The sequence below is a fragment of the Lathamus discolor genome, chromosome 8 (assembly GCF_037157495.1).
Source record: "Lathamus discolor isolate bLatDis1 chromosome 8, bLatDis1.hap1, whole genome shotgun sequence".
In the NCBI taxonomy this organism is placed as follows: domain Eukaryota; kingdom Metazoa; phylum Chordata; class Aves; order Psittaciformes; family Psittacidae; genus Lathamus; species Lathamus discolor.
In genome coordinates, this window is record NC_088891.1 from 21,581,605 (window position 1) to 21,605,744 (window position 24,140).

The window sequence follows — 24,140 nt, forward strand, 5'->3', positions numbered from 1 at the left end:
CTCTTAAATACCACTTGGCAATCATTTCTTACCCACAATTGATCAGTGCATTGATACAGGGCTCTTCCTGAGTGGTAACAGAAGGGGCGAGCCTTGCTTTGCCTCTGCCTATTTCTGGTTTCCTGGTCTCCGTATCAAGGGACACACTATGCGGAAATGGTTATTTCTTTTATGCAGGCTTTTCTTAAACACGATGTTAGAAGAAGTGTTGATGGCGGTTAAAAGAGCCCTTCATGCACTGTTTTTGTTTCAAGTTGAGTGTTAGAGACTGGTTGCTGTTCCAGATGAGGCCTATGGTTGGTTTGGTTTGGGTGAAGTAACTGGGGGCTGGATCTGGCTTTTGCATTTCAGTATCGCTTTGAATCTCATTGCAGTTAGTGGGCTCCACACTCCAGGAAATGCTGGTCTTGGCTATGGAAGTGTTGGATTAAAACCACATATCTTCCAGCAGTATCTTGGTAGCTTTTTCTTCAGCAGGATCTGTTTGCTTTCTGCTACCTGGCATGTGTACCATTGGGTACCACTGCAATTATGCATGGTAAAGGGGTGTTCTTTGCCTTTCAAAGCCCTTCAACATTTGTTTCCGCCCATCCTCTATTCTCCAGACGTGATTTATTCCACTTAGTCTCAAAAGCTGACAAATATTTGAGGTTTTGTTGTTAAAATTGAACTATTGCTCGGTTTTGCCATATGTTAGGTTAGTCAACAGTGTAACCATTGAATCCAGCAAGGATCATGGGCTGCACACTGCGGAACTTCTTATCTCAGCAGACCATGTAAAAGGTTAACTGGGTGTCTGCTGGGGGGCAGGTCTCAACAGTGACCTCCAAGGTCTGCAGCAGCACTGAAGGGGGAGAAGGTGAAGCAGAATGGAGCCCTGGTGGTACATGGTACCTGGTGGTACATGGGCGTCTCTTTCTGTGTGCCTTGAAAAGTCGTCTGTTGGTTTTACAAGGAGATGAGGGTCCAAAGGCAGGGCAGAGCTTGGTGTCACTTCTCTACTGGGCTGTGTCAAGAAGATGAATTCAAGAGCTGTGTTGGGTGAGGATACCTTAAATGAAGCCTCCACCAAGCACCAAACCTATCCAGCGGTATAAAGACAAAGTGGACTGAGCTCTACGCGGTTGTGATGGACACCTTGATGGGAGCCTGTGCTCAGTTCAGGATGTTTTTTTTCCCATTAGATTACGTGCTGATGGATGTATATTTTAAATGCTGATGTTGCCCCTACAGCAGCCAGTGCCTTGATACCATACTGGGATCAAAGAGCTGGAAATTTCTCCTGGTTTTGGCTCCATGACCAAGTCTAGAAGGTTTGTGATGTTGCAGTGCCAACACGGACTTGACACACACACAAACCTGAGTTTTACTATTTCTGGCATCCCTGCATCTCCAAGAAGGAGCAGGGAGACAGGCGGGGGCAAGACCTGAGGTTTGAAATGAAACTGGAAGTAAGAAAAGTGTTTTCTAATGAGTTGTTCAGCGTGGGTACATCCAGTGGAGGAGCTTTGCAGCAAAGGGGCCCATCTGCATGTGAAGCACTAGATTTATAGCACCTTTTCAATATTTAAAGCCGTAACTTCAGCCGGCAGCTTAGAGCATGAAATTGCTCCCTTAGATATCTCCTTTTTTACTTAGGAGTGTCGGGGCAGGGGGAGTACCAGCTTGCTGGTTTAAGCACGGTTTGGGAAAGTGAAAAAGATGCTTTAATCTTGGTTGTCTATGTATAAGCTGGTGTGGGTTCTGAATGTGCAGCAAGGTAAAAGAAATCATTCTGGCATTTATTAAAAAGGTGATTTTTTTCTTTAGTATGAACTTGGCCAGCTGCAGCTGCCCGGCCCCTGCACAGGCTCTAACAGCAGTCAGCAACGAGGAAACTAAACTTACATTAAAATACCACCCTTTACATCATCACATACAGCTTTCTTCTGGGTTTTGTTCTTCATGAGTCATTGGTTCTGTGGCAGAAGATAGATTGAGACTGTCTAATGCAAAGGTGTTATTGTTATAACAAAGAAGCCTACAAAATACAAGTTTCATAGATAATAATTTCATAATGTTGATCTGGGGGGGGGATTTGATTGGAAGCAGCGGAACTGTCTTAGGGGAAGGGAAGAAATTTTTCCTTTCCCGTATTTTTTTAAAGCAGACACACTATTTGGAGTGTTAACGCCTCTTTTGCTTTTCTTTTTGTTTCACTGCTTTTTCCATTTATAAATTTGCTGAGGGGGCTCTAACCCTTTGGCTTTCCTGGATCATCTGGGGACCAGCAAATATTTGAAGGATGGTAGCAGGAAAAGACCTTTCCTCAGTGTTTCAGATCCCAGTTGAGTACGGAACAGCGGGAGGGACAAATCCTGGCCCTGGGTGGGAGCAGTGGTGATGCTGTAGGGATGGCAGCGGATGGAGGATGTGCTTATCTAGAGAGTTTGTAATCTTAAGAATTAAGAATCTACTGAACATGTACAAAGATGTTTTAGAGAGGCTTTTAATTTGAGCCAGTTTGGTTTCCTTAGATTATATCTTTTGCCGCCTGTAAAACACAGGCTGGCGCTGCCCAAATGTAGGTCTTTGCTCCAAAACACTTCAAAGAGGGATCTGAATCCTTCAGTCTGTCTTTGCCTTGTCCCTTTTGGCAGAAGATGGTTCCAAAAGCCTATCTATTTTTAAGGTAGCCTGAATCTGATGCCTGTCATGAAAACTTTCAGGCCGATTACTTTGGCAATACAATCTTACGTAGAAACCAGAGTATCTTGTTTGATGGTTTTAGCTAAAATTGGCCAACCCCAACAAGTGGTATTTCTAGTATATAAGAAATAGAATCTATACCTTGATAGCCTGGTAAGCAGGAAACCTATTGATTAAAACCTTGTCTTCAGCTTGTTTCCTGAATCTCCAGCTTGACATGCGCTGCTTTCCAATCAGCACTGTCTCCGCGTGTGTGCAAGATGTTGCTCTCTCTTTGAGCCCCGAGGGATTTGTTTTGGCGGTGCGGGAGCTATTTTTGTTTTGCTTCATGAGGGAAATAAAAAGGGTTTGATGAGTGCCACGGTTCAGGCCCACTGAAATGTCACGAAATGAGACTTGCAGAAGAGGCAAGAAGCTGTGGTTGAGTGGTTAAGGCCAGGCTGGATGTGGTTGTGGGCACCCTGATCTAGATGGAGATGTCCCTGCTCATTGCCGGAGGGTTGCACTAGATGAGGTTTGAAGGTCCATTCCAACCCAAACCGGTCTGTGATTCTCTGATTCTGTACACAAAGACAAGCCATAGAGATGTAATATATATATTTCAGAGAATAATCACATTTAATATAAGTAGGATAATAAACACAGGAATAAAGAAATCCCCCAATAAATACAGCAGTGAATGTTTAAGTGCTTATTTTAAATGCGCTGCTGCATGTGCTGTAGCTTTTTTGCGTTAGCAATGCCATCTTTGCATTAGATAGTCCCATACCAGTGACTGGTGCCCCTTAGGGATCCTCAGGGATACTGGGACCAGTGTTGCTCAGTCTTTGTTGACAACATGGACAGTGGGATTGAGCACCCTCAGCGAGTTGCTGATGACACTGAGCTGTGTGGTGCAGTTGACACGCTGGAGGGAAGGGATGGGATCCAGAAGGACCTGGACAGGCTGGAGAAGCGGGACCATGCGAACCTCGGTGAGTTCAACAAGGCCAAGGGCAAAGTCCTGCCCTGAGTTAGGCCAGTCCCCACCACAAGCACAGGCTGGGGGAGACCGGATGGAGCAGCCTGAGGAGAAGGACTTGGGGTGTTGGTTGATGGTGCTGGGCTGCACCCCCAGGGCATGAGCAGCAGCTCAGGGAGGGGATCCTGCCCCTCTGCTGTGCTCCGGGGAGACCCCCCCTGCAGCCCTGATCCAGCTCTGGGGCAGCAGCACAAGAGGGACGTGGAGCTGCTGGAGCGAGGCCAGAGGAGGCCATGGAGATGCTGCGAGGGCTGGAGCAGCTCTGCTCTGGAGCCAGGCTGAGAGAGCTGGGCTGGGGCAGCCTGGACAAGAGAAGGCTCCTGAAGGGGAGACCTGAGAGCAGCTCCAGTGCCTAAAGGGGCTGCAGGGAACCTGGAGAGGGGCTTGGGACAAGGGCCTGTAGGGACAGGCCAAGGGGAATGGCTTGAACCTGCCCGAGGGGAGACTCAGATGAGCTCTGAGGCAGAAGCTCTTCCCTGTGAGGGTGCTGAGGCGCTGGCACAGGGTGCCCAGAGAAGCTGTGGCTGCCCCATCCCTGGCAGTGCTCAAGGCCAGGTTGGACACAGGGGCTTGGAGCAAGCTGCTCCAGTGGAAGGGGTCCCTGCCCGTGGCAGGGGTTGGAACTGGGTGAGCTTTAAGGTCCCTTCCAACCCAAACCAGGCTGTGGCTCTATGGTTATGAAAGCAGGAAACGTTCTTGGGTCTTGGCCTTTGTCTTTCCCTAGAGTCTGATTTTTCTGGTGTGACAGTGGCACTGATTGCTTCCCAGCTTTATCCATTCCCATCAGGCTGAGCTGGAGCATGGGCTCCAGAAGTGGTTGTGAAGTTTTCTATCAGTCACTGAAATACTCTCCCACATTTTGAGGAAATGTAAAAAAGAAAACAGCAGAAAACGTCCCAGACAGCCCATGTTGCCTGTAATGAAACCTGCAAGCAAACCTTCCCAAAAGCTTTCCTTCAGTAAGGGGAAGAAAACCGCTTACTGCAAAGGAGATCTGTTTGTATTCCTAAATGCAGCCATTTTCCAATGCTTGTTGGGTAACTCTGGCATTTCAAAACTCACACTCAGTCTTTTAAAGGCTGTAACAAATCCTCTTCATCCTCTTGCTCATGCATTTCCATCACACACCTGGGTTCGGTTTGTAGCAATGGTTTTTGGGGGCGAGTAATTCTTCATTAATTGTTGCAATAGCTTGGAATGATACTTGCACTGTGGTTTATCTGACAGTGTTTTATTGCTACTGAGCCATGGTTAGCAGCATGTGAAGGCTTTTGTACACTGTGAGCTTGTGAGCATCATCAGGGGGGACCATGTTCCTGCTTTCTCCTCTTGCAATTCAAGAGGGAGAGAAAGCGTTGGCAGAACAGCTTGTGTTCGTGCTAGAAGGTGCCAGCACAAAAAGTTCAAGGGAAAAGAGGTGCGAAAATGCTAGTAGAAGATAAATGATGCTACAGGAGCTTTATTTTCCTTGGGGTCAAAGAAATTAGGCCGCGCAGATGATGTAAATGAAGGGAAAGCTGGTGAGAAGGATTTCAAGGCAATGAGTGACAAGCCACTGATTTGTTCTAGTTCAGGGTTTTCTTGAAGTTGTTCTGTGTGAATCTTCTGTTTCCTTGTTTATTCTTCTAGAGTGGCTAAAGGGAACTGAAATACAACAGTCATGGCTGGTACTGTAAGGTATTAGTGTGTGCCACAGCACTGCAGGCCAGCTCAAGGTTATGATTTAAATCAAGGAAGAATCACAGAATCCCAGCCTGGTTTGGGTTGGAAGGGACCTTAAAGCTCCTCCAGCTCCAACCCCTGCCACGGGCAGGGACCCCTTCCACTGGAGCAGCTTGCTCCAAGCCCCTGTGTCCAACCTGGCTTTGAGCACTGCCAGGGATGGGGCAGCCACAGCTTCTCTGGGCACCCTGTGCCAGCGCCTCAGCACCCTCCCAGGGAAGAGCTTCTGCCTAAGAGCTCATCTCAGTCTCCCCTCGGGCAGGTTCAAGCCATTCCCCTTGGCCTGTCCCTACAGGCCCTTGTCCCAAGCCCCTCTCCAGGTTCCCTGCAGCCCCTTTAGGCACTGGAGCTGCTCTCAGGTCTGCCCTTCAGGAGCCTTCTCTTGTCCAGGCTGCCCCAGCCCAGCTCTCTCAGCCTGCTGATCACAAGCAGCAAGAACCAAGATAGCCCTTAAATGTGAATTACTGCTTTATAGTTACATGTGTAGGTGCCTGTCCCCAGGCAGGCGTGTTTGGGATAGTGACACCGGGGTACCCTCATTTCATCTTGGTTTTCATCACTGTTGATCAAGCAAAATCTCTTTGTGTTGTGAGCAGCATGGTGGGCTTGGCCCTTCTGCAGAGGTATTATTCCTCTTTCAGGAGAGCTGTTGGAGGAGCAGTGAATCTCCCTGCTCTGATTTGTAGCTCCCATTGGCAGTACCTGGAAAACTTCATGTTTTCAGTAATGCTCTTAGATTTACTGCAGGGGTTTTATCTTTGCCTTTTGTAACCCTTCTGCTTGTGGCAGGCACGGCCTGACCCAGTGTGTGCTTCCGCATCACTTGCTATCATTGCTCTGCAATGTCCACCCCCCTCCTGCCTTCTGAATAAACTCTTCCAGGTTCCTGATGAAATGAAATTTATATGTTAAATATATATATACGTTTGGGGTTTTTTTACCTTTCACTGCCAGTGGTGGGATTTATGGTGTGATCTTGTGCGTCATCCGCTTGAATGCACCAAAGGAAAGTGAGCTAAAGTGACGGGCACATCTCCTGGCCCTGGGATTGCAACCAAGTCTTGATGGTGTGAGGACTGCTGGTTTATGTGACGTGAATTCAAAGAGCAAACAAAAGCTTTGGCGAGGGAGAAATATGAATGTTGGATGTGGGAGCTTGAGAAGCAAAACCCATTTTAGTGCAGAGCAGGAATCCTTTCCAATTACCTCTTTTCTTCTCTCTTTCAGGCTGTGACTGTGAGGAACTCCATGGCTAAATCATTGTACAGTGCCCTGTTCGACTGGATAGTGTTCAGAATTAACCATGCGCTCCTCAACTCAAAGGATATGGAGGAAAGCACCAAGGTAACGTCTCACCAGCTCTTCTGGCTACACTCTTGTGCTTTTAAAATAGGTAACTATGGGATAAAACATTACCCAAGCTCCCAGCAGCAAATTGCTTCACATGAAGTTCGTTTTTCCCCAGTTAATAATTTAGACTGAGTACATCATTATTGTAAGTGGCGTTTGCTGAGCTGGGAAGGGTGAAGCACCTCAAACAATATATCCTCAAAGCCGCTGAGGAAGAGGTTTTGTTGTAGCCACAAAAGCCTGTTCCCCCACCCCTTCCAGGAGCAATGCCAAATCATTTTCCTCCCTGTGTGTAAAACTATAGGGCTGTATATAATTGAGGGGAGAACAGGGAAATCTGGCTGATGAGAGGTGTTTTGATGAAGTTACTCCATAAAAATCATTAGAGGAGGTGTCAGCAAGCACTGAGATACCACATCCATAATGAGCAGAACACTAAGATTAGGGAAGCGCAAAGCTGGCGCGGTGCAGTGCCGCTTTCCCAAAGAATTGGTGGAAGGGATAACATGACATTTCTTGTCATAGCAGGTACTGGATGCTGCAGCCATCCCCTCCAAAACCTCATGTATTCATCCATGCTCGTCACACTGGGGTGATGCTGACCCCAAAACACATGAGTGTATGGATGCATCCATGCAGCGTGCTCTTGCAGCTCGCCAGCTCCCCTTGGCTTGGGAATTTTGGGCATGGGCCAGCAGCATGTGTTGTTTTGGAGGGAGAGGGGGGGTTGTACATCCAAGCTGAAGCCACAACTGCCAAAAGGAGGACTGTGTTGCTAAGCACTAACATTATATTTGAATCATGCTGTAGGAGGCTTGTAGTGTAGCTGCTTCTTTATTTAACTCCATAGAAATGCTTGTGGAGAGTAATTATAGGCTGGGAATAATGCACACATAGACAATTTGGTAATACGCTTTTCTGAGAAGAGAGGTTGTTCAAGTACCATCCATCGTGTCTTCCGGCTGCACAGGCTTCCTCTCGCTCTGTTTAATGCTTTACCAAAAACGTTGTGTTCTTTCCTGATTTCTTGTTTCCAAGTCATCCAAAGTTTTGTCTGAGCTGTCAGGAAGAGAGCTCACAGCCCTGTTTGTGTGTTTGGTGAAGCAGAAAAGGTGGATTTGTTTTGACAAGGAGACGCATCTCAAATACCGATTAATTCTTTTTAATGATCCAATGAGTTTTGAAAGGTATCCTCTGCTGCCTAATATTTAAATACAAACTGAGACTAGAACAGCAATGCTTAGTCAGCATGTCTGGAATAGCAGGGCACAACGGTAGGTGTTTATGGGCCATTAAACTTTGATTCCCAACCTCAAATCTCAGCAGGTAAGAGCCAGAACAACCCAAATTCGTGCTGCTTTCCAGCACTGCCACTGTATATTAACCCTCTGCTGCCTCCAGCCGATGTTCCTGTACAGCATAACCACCTTCCCCTTCCACGTCTTCCTGTATCATCTCATGAATTCCTAATTCCCAGTCTTCTTACCCGTGGGGGTGCTGATTGACAGCTGATGAACATGAGCAGCTTGTGTCCAGGCAACCAGGAAGCCCCCAGCATCCTGGCCTGGATCAGCACCAGTGCGGCAGCAGGGGCAGGGCAATGGTTGTGCCCCTGCACTGGGCACTGGTGAGGCTGCACCTCGAATCCTGTGTTCAGCTCTGAGCCCCTCACTGCAAGAGAGACATTGAGGGGCTGGAGCGGGGCCAGAGAAGGGAACGGAGCTGGTGCAGGGCCTGGAGCACAGCGGTGATGGGGAATGGCTGAGGGACCTGGGGGGTTCAGATGGAGAAGAGAAGGCTCAGGGGGGACCTGATGGCTCCCTACAAGTGCCTGACAGGAGGATGGAGCCAGGAGGGGCTGGGCTCTGCTCCCAAGGAACAAGGGATGGGACAAGAGGAACCGGCCTCAAGCTGCCCCAGGGCAGGTTTAGATGGAGCTGAGGAACAATTCCTGCCCCAGAGGGTGCTCAGGCATTGGAACAGGCTGCCCAGGGCAGGGCTGCAGGCACCGGCCCTGCAAGTGTTCACCCCCCGTGGAGACGAGGCCTCAGTGCCATGGGGCAGTGGTGGCCTGGGCAGTGCTGGGAACGGTTGGACTGGATGAGCTGAAAGGGCTTTTCCAATGTGGCTGGTTCTGTGATTCTATGACTTTTTTTGCCCAGGATCACGCGGTGCTGCAGTAAGATCCAGGTCAGGCAGCAGGCGCTGGGAATGCTGTTGCCCTTGCACAAGAGCACATCCGCCAGCGCTGGCAAACCCCCAGGACCCGGAGTGGTAGGAATTTGCAGGCTCAGACTGGTGGCAAGATCTGTCAGGTCGCTCCTGGGCTGTCCATGGGCCAGGTTTTCTGGAACAGGGAGGTAGTGCACAGAGTACCAGGAAATCTGTACTTCTAGGACAGGAGAGTAATTAGGTTTGTCTTCAGAGACTTCCATGAACATTGGCCTCAGAAATCATGGGAATGCGTGAATCCTGCCTGTTGTATAGGTAGAGAGGTTAAAGAAGAGCATTTATGTGCATTGCAGAGAGCTGCGCAGAGCAGCTTTGTTAAACATTCACTAGTAAGCTTGCTCTCAAGTTGTACAACATCACCTCCTTTAGCCCCCGAGTTGAGTCCTCACAGCACAGAGGGAGGAGAAGCGCCTGCTTGGACCTGGCAGAGCTTGGAATAGCTGCTCCTTTGCCCTCAGGGGATAACGTCACTGCCAACAAGCAGCTGAGGGCATTCCGGGCTCTGTGGCTGCTGCTGCGGCACCAGCCCACAGTCATTGCCCTTCTCTGACCTGGAGGGACCAAGCTGCTGATGTTTAATTTGCGTTTTCCTACCACTTCACAGTCCTTGAAATCCTTTTCAGCTCCTCCTTGCAGGAACCCCAAATGAGGATATAGGTGGTTCTTAATCTCCCATGTGTGGTCCTGAGTTTGAGCAACACCAGCAAGTAATTGGAAGGTGGACTAGAAGGGGCATCTCTGATCCTTGCTCTAAGGCAAGATCTCAGCACTTGGATGACATCTACTTGCTGGCATCTGCCAGCTCCCTCCACCAAAATGTCCTAAACACACCGAGTCTCTGATTTATAATAGAGAAATAGAGTCTTGCACCTCACCATGAAAGATTCCTGACTCCTGAGTTTGCAGTGGGTAAGCAGCATGCGACTCACCTTGCAGCAAATGTCCTGGCTTAATCCCAGCCCACACTTGCCACCAGTATTCCTCTGACCTTTAAGATAGATTTTGAAATGATCCTGTAGGCTGTGAAGGCTCAGAAGGTGGTTAAATGATGGATTTTTGCCAGACAGCTTCTTACATGATAATTGTGTTATGCGGAGTAATATAAGACCCCAACCCATCTGAATTCAGAGTGCATATGGGAGGAGAACTGCATCTGGAGTTGATGAGAAAAATGAATATCGTATCATAAAATCATAAAATGGTTTGTGTTGAAGGGACCTTAGAGCTCATCCAGTCCCAAGCCCCTGCCATGAGCAGGGCCATCTTCCACTAGAGCAGCTTGCTCCAAGCCCTGTCTAACCTGGCTTTGAGTAGTCAAGGATTGTGACGTGAAGGCTGGAGGTTGCAGAAAATGACAAGTACTTCTAGGTGTGCTCTTGGCACACACGTGAAATCTGGGTTTGAGAGCTCTGCGTGCTGTGGAAACACACGCAGCCACCTCTGCTCCGGCAGAGTCCTGTTGCTGGGACAAAACGGCATTGCCCCAGCCCCACAGGACAACCACGTTGACCAAACTCATGCTCAACCAAACTGGTGGTGGATTCATCAGTGCAGACTGATTTGGTGAGGAGGCTGTTTATATCAAGTTAAACCTATTTCATTTCTGGAAGACTGACTGGGTGGTTTGGTGACAGGTGGGAAGATGACCTAGATTCTAACCAAGTCCACATCCTAGGAGGACCTGGGACAATGGGGATGGAGACAAGTTTCATATCCCAATACGTGTGTTTATTTGATGTCAGCAGCAAGGAGAAGATCAAAAGATGAAGCTGGATAAAAAATACAAACATCCAGCCATCCTTCTTCCACTGCTTTTCAAACAAGTATTTGGAAGATGTAAAGCAGACCTTTGATATCCAAATTCAGCTAAATGTACAACGAATTATTTTTGGAAAACACAGTGGGATTTGGCTTATCTTGCTTGCTGACAGGATTTCTGGCATATTATTTCTGAACCAAGTTGTGAATAAGTTATTTGATATGGCTCTTTGATGCTCATAGCAGTCCTGCTGTGCATCACTTTTACTCTGACTCCATTTCCTTGGTCTTCTCTCTATCGCTTTAGCTTTTGTGCTCTCGTGATCCCCTACAAACTGAAATTTGACCTTTGTTAATGAGGCTGGAAACTTTTCCTCCTCTTGAGAACTAGGTTACTAAGCCTCAGAGAGTCTCTTATTTAATTCCCCTTCCATAAATAAGGTTAAGAACTGTTAGAAGTCCATCTCATTGCTTAAAATGTTTATATAGTGTAGATTGTAGTGGACTAAAAAGGACTTTTTCCAAGGTTTGTTTTAAGCTTTTCCCATTTGGTTCTAAAGAGTTGTTTTAATTTCTTCCTAAATAACCCTGCTGCTGTTTTCAGATGAGGTGCTGCTTTACGTAGTGATAATGGTAAATGTGAATTCATGGCCATGAAGAAAATTCATCTAAATTAATGGCCATGAAGAAAATTCATGGTTGAATTCATGAAGAATTCATGGCCATGAAGAAAATTCATTTAAATTTAATCAACTAGTTAATTCTTGGCTCTCTGACCCGAAACAGAGGAATTGCTGAACACACAACGGATTTAGTGCACATCTGTTCGTTAGTTTTAGGTCTCAGCTTCCAAATTTGTAGCAAGTCACTGCTTCTCACTTTATGGAATAGGTCATCACGTGCAGTGCGATGATGTAAATTGGAATAGTCCTTTCAGATTTAGTAGCGATGGATTTTGGATTGGGTTTTTTGTGTGTTTCTGGGGGTTATTTTACAGTGTTGGTTTTAGGATATTGTAGAGAATTATTTAAAAAATTTGAAAAAGATTAAAAGTACAAAAATAACAAATAACAGTGTTTTCTCCCAGAATCTGAAGCAAACGTATTTGTGATTGCCAAGATCTACCTCCGCGGTGGAATGACATCAGCAGGGTGCATCTGGGGTGACATAAATCAGCTCCACCGATCACTATTTACTGATGGTTTGGGAATTGGGGAGCATGTAGTTTTGAGACCATCGTTTGCCAAAGGCTGTTAAAGCTCGTGCTCGGTGTTTGAATGTCACGGCTGTGACATTTTTAGCAGAACATGAAGTCACTCTTTATCATCTCAAGCAGAAAGTGCTCACTAACCCAGCGTTCACCCAGGTTTTAAAGAACCTTGTAGACCTACACTTTAAACAACAGGAGCTTTGGTGCAGGTTTGATATAGTGGTGATACAGTCTGTGCTTCAGGTGTATCCACGCTGCATATTTGTTCATTTTAAATGTTACTTTTGATAAAGGAACAGCATTAGCACATAAACTAGACTTGGCTAGTTGAGGTCTAAATTATGGTCCAACTTCACATGATATCCTTATGGTGCTTGTTCAAAGTGTGGGTTTAAAACTGAAGTATTAGAAGATTTATAAATATGAAATTCCTTATATTCAATATTGGGCTGCAAACTTAAAACCAGCCAGATCCCAGGCTTTGCTCAGGCAGGTTAACAAAATAATTCCGTTACCACATGCCTCAATAGAAAGAAGGTTTTTTCACTCTGCTATGAGAAATGACTCTGTAGAGGTAGATCTGTGCGGCTCTATGACCCTTTGGCATAGGTGCTATGAGATTTTTTTGGCTAGAAAGCAGAAAATAGCCATAAATTCCCCATTTCTCACTTTCAGCGGTTTTACCAACTTGCATGCATTGACCTCTTTATTTTGGGAGCTCTGTGCTGCTGCCTCCAATGACAGAGGGCAAAGACCTGATCCTCTGCAGAGCTCTTCCCTGATTTCTGCAGTGTGAAACTGCAGAAACCCAACAGTTTTGTAGTTCTGTGCATTTTACGCGTTGGAGCTTGTTGAATTTTGGGTGCCAGCAAAAAAATATGAGAAGACAACATTAAAATACCACTTGAATAGAATTCTTTTCTATCTGAAATAGCAGATTTTTTGCTATATAAACTTTTCTATTTTGCCATATAAACGTTTTTTTTTTTTTGTATGCACATTTAGATACATTTTGTAGCAGTTTCAACACAGTAAATGAACCACTATTGAAGAAAAGGGGGAGGGGGTTTTATGCTCAGCTATTTCATCCTGAGTTATGTCCAGTGGCAGGGACTTGACTATTCCATAGATAACTCCGGTAATTCCATAAGCATTCTGGAAGTGTGAGTGGTTTATTTTCTAAGTCTTGCTTTTATGTCGTGCAATGGAGACTTCTATGTAGGGTAATTTTAGGGAGCTCTTGTGGATTGTAGGGAAAAGCTTGCGCAGCAGTGGGGATTTACTTACACATTGTGGCTGGGAAAAAGATGTTTTGTCCTGTTGCCATCGTCACTTTTTCCATATATAACATAGATAAAAGATAAACAACAAGTTTAAGAAGGATTCTAGTGAAAATAAACCAACAAAAAAGATGAAGCAGAAGATTTCTGCTTGTTAGGGTGTCATTTATGACTGTATTTGTGCATAAAAGGGTTACCATGTTTATTGGGACAAGCAGGAAAAGGAAGCTTAACCCTTGGGAAGCAGCGAGTGAGAGCACATCCCTCTGCCAGGCTCATTCCTTGGTCCAGTGGCTTCCCAGTTTCCATCTTCTGGTCAAATGACTGCTTCTCATGGGTGTTTTGCCAAGTGATGCAGACTTGCGGGAAGCTGGCCAAGGACCTTCAGTAGTTATCCATGTCATGTCATGGGTGGGGGAAAGGAGGTGGAGTCTGTCTGGCCCTGGAGTAGGGAGAAAAGCCTGGATGAAAGATAAAGTAGCCGAAGACCTCTTGGGAAAATGGGTGGGATTCTTATCGTGCTTCTATGCTTTCTCAATTTTGTTTTCACTTGTTCCGATAGCCAAAATCCAGATCATACCAAGCTCCAACTCACAACCTGGGTGGCTGCTCTGCCCACAGCCACTGGGTCTCTTCCAGCTGTAGGTGGTTCCCTGGTCAGGAGTTGAGCACAGAAGGAATATTTTCCTCCCACTTTATGTGATCTGTTGAAAACAGACAAACTGCAGCATAGAGAGACTTCTGGATAGTCTGGTTTGTATTTCTGGTGGTGGAGTTAGGCTGGTCTTAGGATGGTCATTTTAGGTAATCCAGAGTGCAGGTAAGACCAATAAAATTAAAACCAGAGTGCCTGTCAGCTCTCAGGTTCTTCTGAGGTGTTTCTGCTTCCTGCTTGAGGTTTGGTTCATCTGGCCAGTGCTAATGCTTTTACCTCTCTTACTGTTTTATTCAGTTAATTGTAAGGTATGGGCAGAGCCTGTGTATGTGCGAGGTGGCTTTGGTTAGACCCGGGAGCATGGCTCACGAGCGAACTGCTGGTGGAGCTCTCTGTGCATGTGTCCTTCAGGCGCATAGAAAACCTTGGTGCACTCACATCTTGATGAGCATCTTGAGGTCATTGTGAGTTAAAGGGGAGACCAAACGGGCTTTAGCTCTTCAGTTTGGAGAAAAGGCTGTGGTGGGATATGGTGGAGGTTTGGAAAATCCTCAGAGGTGGAAAAAAAGGCAATTTAGAACAGTAACTCACAAAATCCTTATGTTATTAGGGGCTGATTTAGTAAAAACACACCTATATCATGGACTTCTAGAAGGTGGGCTGATAGGCTGGGAGGGATCAGAGTGTCACTAGTGTCAGTGGGTTCAAAACAAAATTAGATGGGTAGCTCTTCACACACACGGTTTAGTGGTGGTCTTGGCAGTGCTTGGGGTAAAGGTTGGACTTGATGATCTTAAAGGTGTTTTCCAACCTGGTTTATTCTATGATTCTATGTAGCTTCAATGTCACATGCATGCAGAAAGTGTCACTTACCAACCCATCAGTGTCTGGTGTCAGCTCAGGGATCTCGCAGCCTCGAGGGGTAAAGCAGCCCTGCTCAAGGGGAGAGATCACCACCACCACGTGGCCTGCTGCTATGGAGAGAACTCAGTGGCCCCTAATAGCTGCAGGTATTTATAGTGTCAAGTAGCTGATATTTCATCAGATTTTCTGCTGTGTTCATAGAATCATAGAATCCCAGACTGGTTTGGGTTGGAAGGGGCCTTAAAGCTCATCCAGCTCCAACCCCTGCCCCGGGCAGGGACCCCTTCCACTGGAGCAGCTTGCTCCAAGCCCCTGTGTCCAACCTGGCCTTGAGCACTGCCAGGGATGGGGCAGCCACAGCTTCTCTGGGCACCCTGTGCCAGCGCCTCAGCACCCTCACAGGGAAGAGCTTCTGTCTTATCTCCAGCCTGAACTTCCCCTGTTTCAGTTTGAACCCATCACCCCTTGTCCTATAACTGCAGTCCCTGATGAAGAGTCCCTCTCCAGCATCCGTGCAGCCCCCTTCAGACAATAGGAGCTACACCAAGGTCTCCACGTTAATGCATTTTCAGTCACTTATCAGCCCGGTGTCCAGCCAGACTGTTCTTTTTGGGGTTTTGGTGCTGAGTTCTCTCTGATAGCCTCACACAATAGGATTAACTTCAGTGTGGGCTGCTTGCCGAGTGTCTGCCTGGACCAATGTTCAGTTAGTTCAAATAGGAGGGGTGAACCTGTCACACAGGATGGGATGTCCTGCTGCCGTGGTTGGGGATGGTGGGCTGGGTGGAGTGTGGGGCTGGTCTTGTAGAGCATTTCTGGTGTCCTAGTGCCAGAGCCTGGGGCTCTGAGACAGCATCCATGGGAAATGAGGCCTGGTTCCCTTCCCTGCACAGAGACCTTCATTCAAGGCAATTCCAGACTTAATTTCCTTTTGTTGCCATGGATTATTTCCCTGCAAACCCTGCTGTGTTCCCAGCATGCCGTGCTCGCAGCATGCAAAGGTTTTTCTTTGGGACGCTTGCAGCTGGAGTGTGCTTGCTCAGACACCCTCTCTTCACCTTGTAGGCATGTTTCGGTGGACTGTCTTCATGGTGTAAGCCTTTTTTTCCCAACCCTATCCCCATTTTTCCCCTCAAAAGATAAATACTGTCTTAGATCCAATAGAATAACTTGGAGCTGGGATCAGGTTTCTTCAAAGATGGCAATTTACCTATAAATTAAAGAGTACACCAACTCTTAAATTACTTTTCTTTTAGAAAAAGGCCTGATATCTGCAGTTCCGTGTTGCGTCTCTGATGTAGGCGAAGTCTTCCAGATGCCATAATACTGGCAATTCCAGTAAAAATTAAAAGTCTGGCTATTAAGTATATTTAATTCCACCTGAAAGCTTTTGATTATGTACAAATAATCTATTTACTTTCTGTGGTTTGTTTCTAACCTTCATTCTTACTTTTCCTGCAGACTCTGTCTATTGGAGTACTTGATATTTTTGGGTTTGAAGACTATGAAAACAACAGTTTTGAGCAATTCTGCATTAACTTTGCCAACGAGCGCTTGCAGCACTACTTTAACCAACACATCTTTAAACTTGAACAGGTAAGTCTAGAAATGCTCTCTGATGCCAATGAGTGTTGACGTGAGTTTGGGACACCAATAATAAAGTTCTTAAATTATCCCTTTAATTCTCTTATGTTAAAGACTGTGCACTGATTTATTCAACTTTAACTTCTAATTTATCATATGACTTATTGCTACCTCATTGCAAAATAAAATCCAGCCAGAGATTTGGTGGGTTTAAATAAATGTTTTGGGATACAAGTGTCCTCAAACATCATGAAGACCTTGACTGTTGCTCTTTTGTCTCTTTGATACATGTTCAGAGGGCTCATCCATTTGTGGGGAGGGAGGAAATGTCACCCTCGTACATGTTCTCCAAGGTCAGACTTGAGATCCCTATGACCTCCAACAGCCATGGCAGATTAGGAAAGGCTGGACTTTAAGCTTTGCTTTCGGTTTGTTAAGACTGTGTGTTGCTTTCCAGCCTCAGATGAATGTGCTGTAAGAGAGAGGTAACACAAATAACAGCCCTTAATTCAGCAGGTAACATGTACACAGGCTGGTATAGTCTATTAATTAGGACGGGAGGAGGATTCTCCAAACAAAATTTGTTATCTAAAAACAAGTGGCACAAGATAACTGCTAAACATGTTTCATGGATGCACAACAAACAATAGAGCTGTATAATACAGTAAATGTGCTATAGACCTTCAAAACGCCTTTTTTTTTTCCCTGCCAGCCTGCATGCCCTGCCTTCAGGTGAAATTCTTCTTTGGGTGAGGTCAAAGGAAGTGCTCCTTATTTTTAGTTTCGATAGGGCTGCGCTCTGCAGCCTAAGTCCAGCTGAGATCAAAGAATTCAACCAACCCTTCCCAGAAACCCTGATAGTCTCATTTGGGCCTCCGCAGTGTCGCAAGAGATCTGAAAAGTCGGAAAGAGAAGCCCACTCAAATATGAGGATGGTCACAGATAAGCACTATAACCCTGAGTGGATCATTTGGGGGATATTTCATCTGGAGTTCGATGCTTCTCTTTTTTGTTGGTGGGGTTTTGTTTTTGCTCAAGAAGAGGGGCAGAGCTGCTCAAAACCATTTTGTTTCCGTTTTTTAACTGGTCTTTGTGTTCTGCTGCACCCTGCTCTGAGCAGTTAGTAGAAAAACCTGTCTGTATTTCTAGGAACAGGTCTAGTTGACTGTTCTCCGCCATAAGAATGCAAACTAAAAGACCATTGCAAAGCCAGTATAGCTTTTTTTTTCTATAAAGACACACTTTTCTAGAAGAGACTTGGGGAGGGAGGACCCTTGCTGAAAGCTGGATGATACCGCAGTGGGGTGGGACTTCAGACCACTTGGGTTTCAGCTGGCTTCACAGGGGCAAGCCAAGATGCTGTCATCCATAAGGGAATTCCTGTGCTTGGGCTGGGATTTCTTAGCAGGTCAGTGCTCCTTCTCGAGCCCGGGGTATACGCAGAGCTCCTGATTGCAGCAATCTGTAATTCTCCTCAGACTGGCTTCTAGGCAATGACCTAATTAGTTTTCTCCTATAAATCTGTCAAGCACATGAAGTCATTAGTCAGGATTTGCTGTATGGATGAGAGAAGCAGTTGCGGAGGCATCCAATTGCAAAGGGCTCATTCCAGTTCTTGCTGCAGGAGGACGTCATCTGTCTGGGGCTGGAGCACTGCAAGCTCTGCTTGGGGAAAATACTGCTGTCTCTACATAGTTTGCTTTCTATAACTATAAATAAGCTGTACAGCTGCATGAGCACTAATTCTTGGTTGAATTATTTACATGGTTCAATCATTTACTTTTCCTCTTCTTGGAGTTACGTGCTGCATGTGGAGGAGTGGATTTGATGGAAAGAAAACAGATCATGCATATTCAGATCTTGGATGTTCGGAATATCCTTCCTTCCTAGGTGGCCCAAAGATTAATCTGCTTTTTAATGGTAGCTGTCAGTCTGCAGATGAAAACTAAGTAGTTGATTTTGTGTCTCAAGATGACAGTTAGTTCTATTGCTTTGCATTGTGAATTTATCTGAGATATTTGTGGCTTTACAAGGGACTATTTGGTGTCTTGGTGGCTGAAAAACAAGTTGGTGATGGGCACGTGAAGTGGATCCTCTTCTGCATCCAGAGATAGGCTTGTTGTATCTCCAAACCTTGCAGGAGGCTGAAGACAGGATTCTGAATTATGTGGACACTTCCGATAAAAGAAATGAGAAAATTTAAGTATTTGCTAAAAACTGCAATGGAATTTGTGTGTAAAACCACAAAGTGTTCTCATGGCTATGTTGGTGCGTACCATGATGTAAGTGTTGCTGTGGCATGCAGATGTTATGGAAACCAGAATACCTACCACAAAGTAATCTCACAAAGGCGTGGGATTATTTGAACCTTTCTTTGCCTCTTCTTCTTGGTGAAATCTAATATGATGTGCCTGGTGAATCTCTTTTTAAACCTGCTGTCTGAACACAACACTATTCCCTGTCCTTGCAAACAGCTGCCCGAGGCATCCTCGGGAGTCTGGCTTCAGCCTGGTGCCTCCTATAAATACAGCTGCTGTCATGTTGTGCACCAAGAGCATGCAAAGTTCTTTGCAGTAGCAACCTCCTCTCTTTGAGCCGACCATGAAAATAAGGATAATGTCCCTCTGCCTGCTGTTTGTAGTAAAATAGGAGGAAAAGGCAAAAAATGGCAAATGTGAGAGTTCTGCCTTGGATAAAGAGAATTATTGATGTTTCTTTGTAACTTTCTTCTTTCCCGGATCTCTAAGGAAGATTTAGTGGTGGTTCATGACAGCATTGATGGAATAGTACAAGGAAGACAAGCCCTAACCAGGCTGTAAAGCCCAGGCTTATAAATCTTGGCCTCTCTGTATAGGCAAATCTTGGTTTGGGACTGATAATGACTCTTAATCTAGAAAGACTGCTATTGCAAGAAACAATTTGCAGCCTGCCCCATCACGTAGGAAGGGTGACTTTCTCCTCCCTGTGTGTCTCAGAGGTTTGTGGGGTGGAGGTTGGATAAGGGGCTGTAGTTAGTGGCTGCAGGTGCTGCCTGACGCAGTGCTTGCTCTGTGTGGCAGGAGGATGGAGTGTCCTTCACCAAGCTCCACACAGAATGCAGACACATTTAGCTTTGCAGGCAGCATGATTTCATCTCTCCTTGGGCTGATGACTCCAGGCAAGATGACCCCATAGCTCTTGGACTCTTAGGTGCTATCAGAACATCACACTGCAGCAGTGGTTCTCTGTTCCCTGGTGGCTGATCCATGCCCCTGTCCTCGAGCGGCCTCCTCTGCAGAGCAGAAAAGCCCAGAGCTGTCCTGACCTTCAGATGTCCTTCAAATAACACCCAGGTGAAGATCTAGTTTGGAGATCACCAGTAACATCATACCCATGATATGAGTTTCCCCAGGTTTCTGAATCTTTGGTAGTTTGAAGGCCAGGTATAAAAGATTTTATTTCTCAATATATCCCATTCTCCAACCTGTTATCTTAGACCTCAATGATCTTCCCCCATCCCTGCTCAGGCTCACTCAATGCTCCACTTTTCGATTACCCTCATTCACCTTTCCCTGTTTCAGCTGATGCTTTGCAAAAGTTGAGAAGTTATTAATTCATAAGGGGGCTGGAGCACATCCCGGATGGAGCCAGGCTGAGAACACTGGGGCTGTTCAGCCTGGAGAAGAGAAGCTGCGTGGAGACCTCAGAGCAGCTTCCAGTGTCTGAAGGGGGCTGCAAGGGTGCTGGAGAGGGGCTCTGCATCAGGGACTGCAGTGACAGGACAAGGGGTGATGGGTTCAGACTGAAACAGGGGAAGTTCAAGTTAGATATAAGGCAGAAGCTCTTCCGTGTGAGGGTGGTGGGACACTTGCACGTGTTACTTAGAGAAGCTGTGGCTGCCCCATCCCTGGCAGTGTTTAAGGCCAGGTCAGACAGAGCCTTGATCAACATGTTCTAGTGAGAGGTGTCCCTGCCCATGGCAGTAGGGTTGGAACTGGGTGATCTTAAAGTCCTTTCCAACTAAAACCATTTTGTGATTCTATGATTCATCCTGTAGCTTTCCATCCCACAGGCATTGCTGTTCTAAGTTCTTTACTACCCCATTCTCTATCTATTCTTTACCTGCCAAACCTCGGTTTCGAGGACATCCTTTTGTTTTAAAAAATGATGAATAACTGGGTTGAGACTGAAAAAAGTATTTGGAATGTGATCAACTGGCTTGAGGTGAGGTATTGAGCAGAGTCTGTTTTCTGGTGGGGTCCCTGGTGAGTTGATGTCCCAGCCAGCAAAGCTTGGCCTGCTCAGATAGGGAAACTTAATTCCATAAAGATAACTCATCCTTACAAAATGGTTGTTCAGCATCGAAAGCTCAGTAAATATTTAGGGAGATCTATAGGTTTTACTGGTCCTGTTCCCTAGGTGGAGAAATCTGAGGGTCCAGACTAAATCATGAACATTAAAACAATCTGTTCCTTGCTGTGGGAGTGGATTGATTACAGAAAAGCATTGATTTGTCATAGAAATTGGTGATAGGTTGTTTATTCAGTCTGGGAGATGACTGTGATGTCTTCGATGCTTTCAAGCATCTTGGAGTGTTTCTTAGGCCATGCTCCTCTGTCCCTAGCCACTTTTCATGGCATCTAGAGAAAATAAAATAGGAGCATCTATAATACGTAAATTCAACATAAATTGATAAAAAGGGTCTTTCTCCTATTTCAGTTTCTTCCAGTAAGGGTGGGTTTGTATGTCATCACTCTGGTTAGGCACGAATGCCTCTTTATTGCTTCTTTATTGCCAGCCATCAGAAGTCAACCACTGAGGACTGGGAGGATCGGTTTAGATTCCTGGTTTTGTTGGAGATGAGCAGACGCCCTCTGAAAAATGCTGCTATCAGCTGTGTGCCGTAAGACACGCAGGAGAAATAACAAGATGCACAAGTTGTTGAGTTATTATTTGGCAATACACCATCATATGTAACTCACATTTGGGGGGGGGAGAGGGAAGAAAGGATGCTTAGAGTTAAGAATTATCTTTAGGATAGGAAGATTTCAAATTCCAGGATTGAAGTGAAACACGGCTCTTATGCTGTGCAGGGTGCAGGGGGGCTTCATTTACCACCCCCTTGTTCCTGGAGTTCTCCAGATGATGAGGAGTCACAATATATAATATCTATATAACACAGAATCATAGAAACCCAGACTGGTTTGAACTGGAAGATGAGTAGGAAACCTCAAAAACCCTCTAAAATGCTTCAACCCATCAAAAAAGAAGTCATACTGGGACAGAACTGGATTGTCCATTCTGACCACAGCTCTTTTCCTAGTCCCTTTATTTCTTTTCCTTTTTTAATTTCAATAGCAAGAAACAAATCTGCCAGCGTGTCACGCAGCATCTGTAGGCTCTCACTTCTCCTGGCTGTTGTAAGAGCAGGTTGGGAAGAAGGATGGGACCGTGGCAACATGTATTTTGCCTGCTGAACCAAGCAAAACGAATTGCCCCATTTTGAGAGCAAAATGTAGTTTATGACAAACCCACCATTGCCACTGAAGCACAGGGAGCTATATGAGCTCGGAGATGGATGGAGCATGTACAGCCACAGACAGGAAACACTGGACTGAACCTACTATTTCAAAACACTTTCTTTGATGCTCCATCCCTGGTGGTGTTTAAAGGCAGGTTGGACAGAGCCTTGGGCAGCACAGTTTAGTGCGAGGTGTCCCTGCCATGGCAGGGGTTGGAACTGCATGATCTTAAGGTCCTTTCTAACCCTCACCGTTCTATGGTTCTGTGATGGACAGTCCAAATCGCAATAAATTAAAATCTCAGGCTTCGTACATACAGGGGATGGGAGGATCATAGAATCCCACGTTGGAAGGGGCCTCAAGGATCATCTGGTCCAACCTTTCTAGGCAAAGCATGACCTAGACTGGATGTCCCAGCTGAATCTTAAGAGTGTCCAGTGTTGTGGGGTCCACCACTTCCCTGGGGAGATTCAGCCTCAGAACAAAAGCAAATTCACTTGCCAGTTGCTGAGGAGCAATTGAGTCACCTCGAAGGAGAAGACCCTCTCAAGAAGCACCTCTGCTTCAAAGCCTTCTGCCAACCCTCCGTAAGTGGTTTGCAACTTACAGTGGGCAGCAGAAGAAACGTAAGGCAAGGTTGTTTGTCAGAACCCCTGCAGTGCCAGACGTTATGGTTTAAATAGAGCAGCTTATAAACCTGTTTATAGATGGTGTATTTATGGAGCCTGTGGATACGTATTTATATACGCTCTGCCTGTGGGCAAATGATGAAAACAATATATGTTACCTTTATATTTTTGTGTATATGGCTGTGTGTATAAATTCCTTTTCTGCTTAAATTGAGATGAGACATAAAAATCCTTGTTCATAAATGAAAGTGTTGCCATTCCCTTCTGGAGGGATGTCGGGAACTTAAGGCATCCGTGTCGTCTGCAGTGCAGAAGCGCCGGCACCAAAGTAGACACTGGGCTTGTTCATTCAGGAACTCTCTAATAATAAAGTTTTCCCATTTTAAGGATTTGTCGTTCCAAACACACTTTAATTCTCAAATTATAGTGGGATTATTCTGCTGAAGATGCCTGCATTTGCTGAGCAAGCAAGTAATCCTCCATGGGATGGATTAATTCTTGGATGCTGGGCAGATCTCTCCTGGATAGAGATTTCCCCATGCCTTGCTGCCATTTCCAGCCTTGGAAAAGCTTTCTCAAGCTCCCTGAAATGGATTTTAGGATACATACATACTTATACAGACACATCCAGAAAGGAGGTTTTATAAGGTTTAACTCCTTTAGTTGATTATAAAAAAATGACCTATTTTAGGGTAATTTTTAAAACATTAAATATTACGTTCTTTCATGGAAGGTTTTCAATATAGTGTGCAGAATACTGCTTTGAGTTTGAGCTTTTTGAGGCATTATTTTGAGGTATGTGTTTGTCCTGATGCGTTGCAAGGTTGAGGTTACCTTGTTACTGGGTATGCAATGAAGACAGAAGCAATTCGTATGCTTGGGGTTGGCGGCTCTGAGCTTGTATTTGCAAAGGTTTATATTGCTGTGGCTGTCGAATTGACTTTAATCATTTTTTAAGTATATTTGCAGATTATTTGAAGCTGCGCAAGTCAGTTTGGGCCGGAGAGACGTGGAAGGAAGCTTAATTCCGAGTTTCTCACTTTGCAAATGTTGCCAGAAGCTGAAGCAGACGGTGTTAGAGTCAAGAAGTGAGGAATTTCACACTCGTCTGTTTAGGCGCGAGGGTTTAGGCAAAATATATACATTTAGACATCCAAAAGTATCTGCCTGTTGATCACATTGGAGTGTATGGCCCTGGATTACATGAGTTTGTATGATAGGAACACGATGGGAAGCATTCCCACGTGGAGCTACCCTGGAACAAATGGATACTTCAGTTGATTTCCCACTTTATTTGGGGATTTTTCATTGTGTAAAGAAGGTTTTTCCTATGCCTTGATAGTGAAAGCCTCAGGCAGATAATCTCCTGGGGCTTATCTAGCGCCGTCTGGGAGGAGGTGAATGAGCTGATGGGGTTTTCCTCTGCTCTTGCAATTTATTTGAGCATTCCTGAAGCAGGCATTGCCATGCTTTGGGGAGGAAATGCCATATTCCCCTTGCACATTGTTCCATGCAAATAAGCAACCATTTTGTTTTACATTTTCTACTTAATATGCTTTAATTTCCTAATTAGACTTGATAAAAGCTGAAACAACACTACATAGCCTGCCCTCATAGCAGCCTTCCAGCATCTGAAGGGGGCCTAT

At 45.6% G+C, this 24,140-nt stretch overlaps 1 protein-coding gene across 8 annotated transcripts in view; it reads left to right on the forward strand.

Moving 5' to 3' along the window:
• The window catches only part of MYO9A (myosin IXA), a 189,282-nt gene that overhangs the window by 102,113 nt on the left and 63,029 nt on the right, over positions 1 to 24,140 (forward strand). For all 8 annotated transcript variants that reach the window (XM_065688147.1, XM_065688149.1, XM_065688150.1 and 5 more), the window contains 2 exons: positions 6,659 to 6,775; positions 16,242 to 16,376. In XM_065688147.1, the coding sequence (XP_065544219.1) occupies positions 6,659 to 6,775; positions 16,242 to 16,376 (252 nt within the window). The remainder of the gene's footprint in view (positions 1 to 6,658; positions 6,776 to 16,241; positions 16,377 to 24,140) is intronic.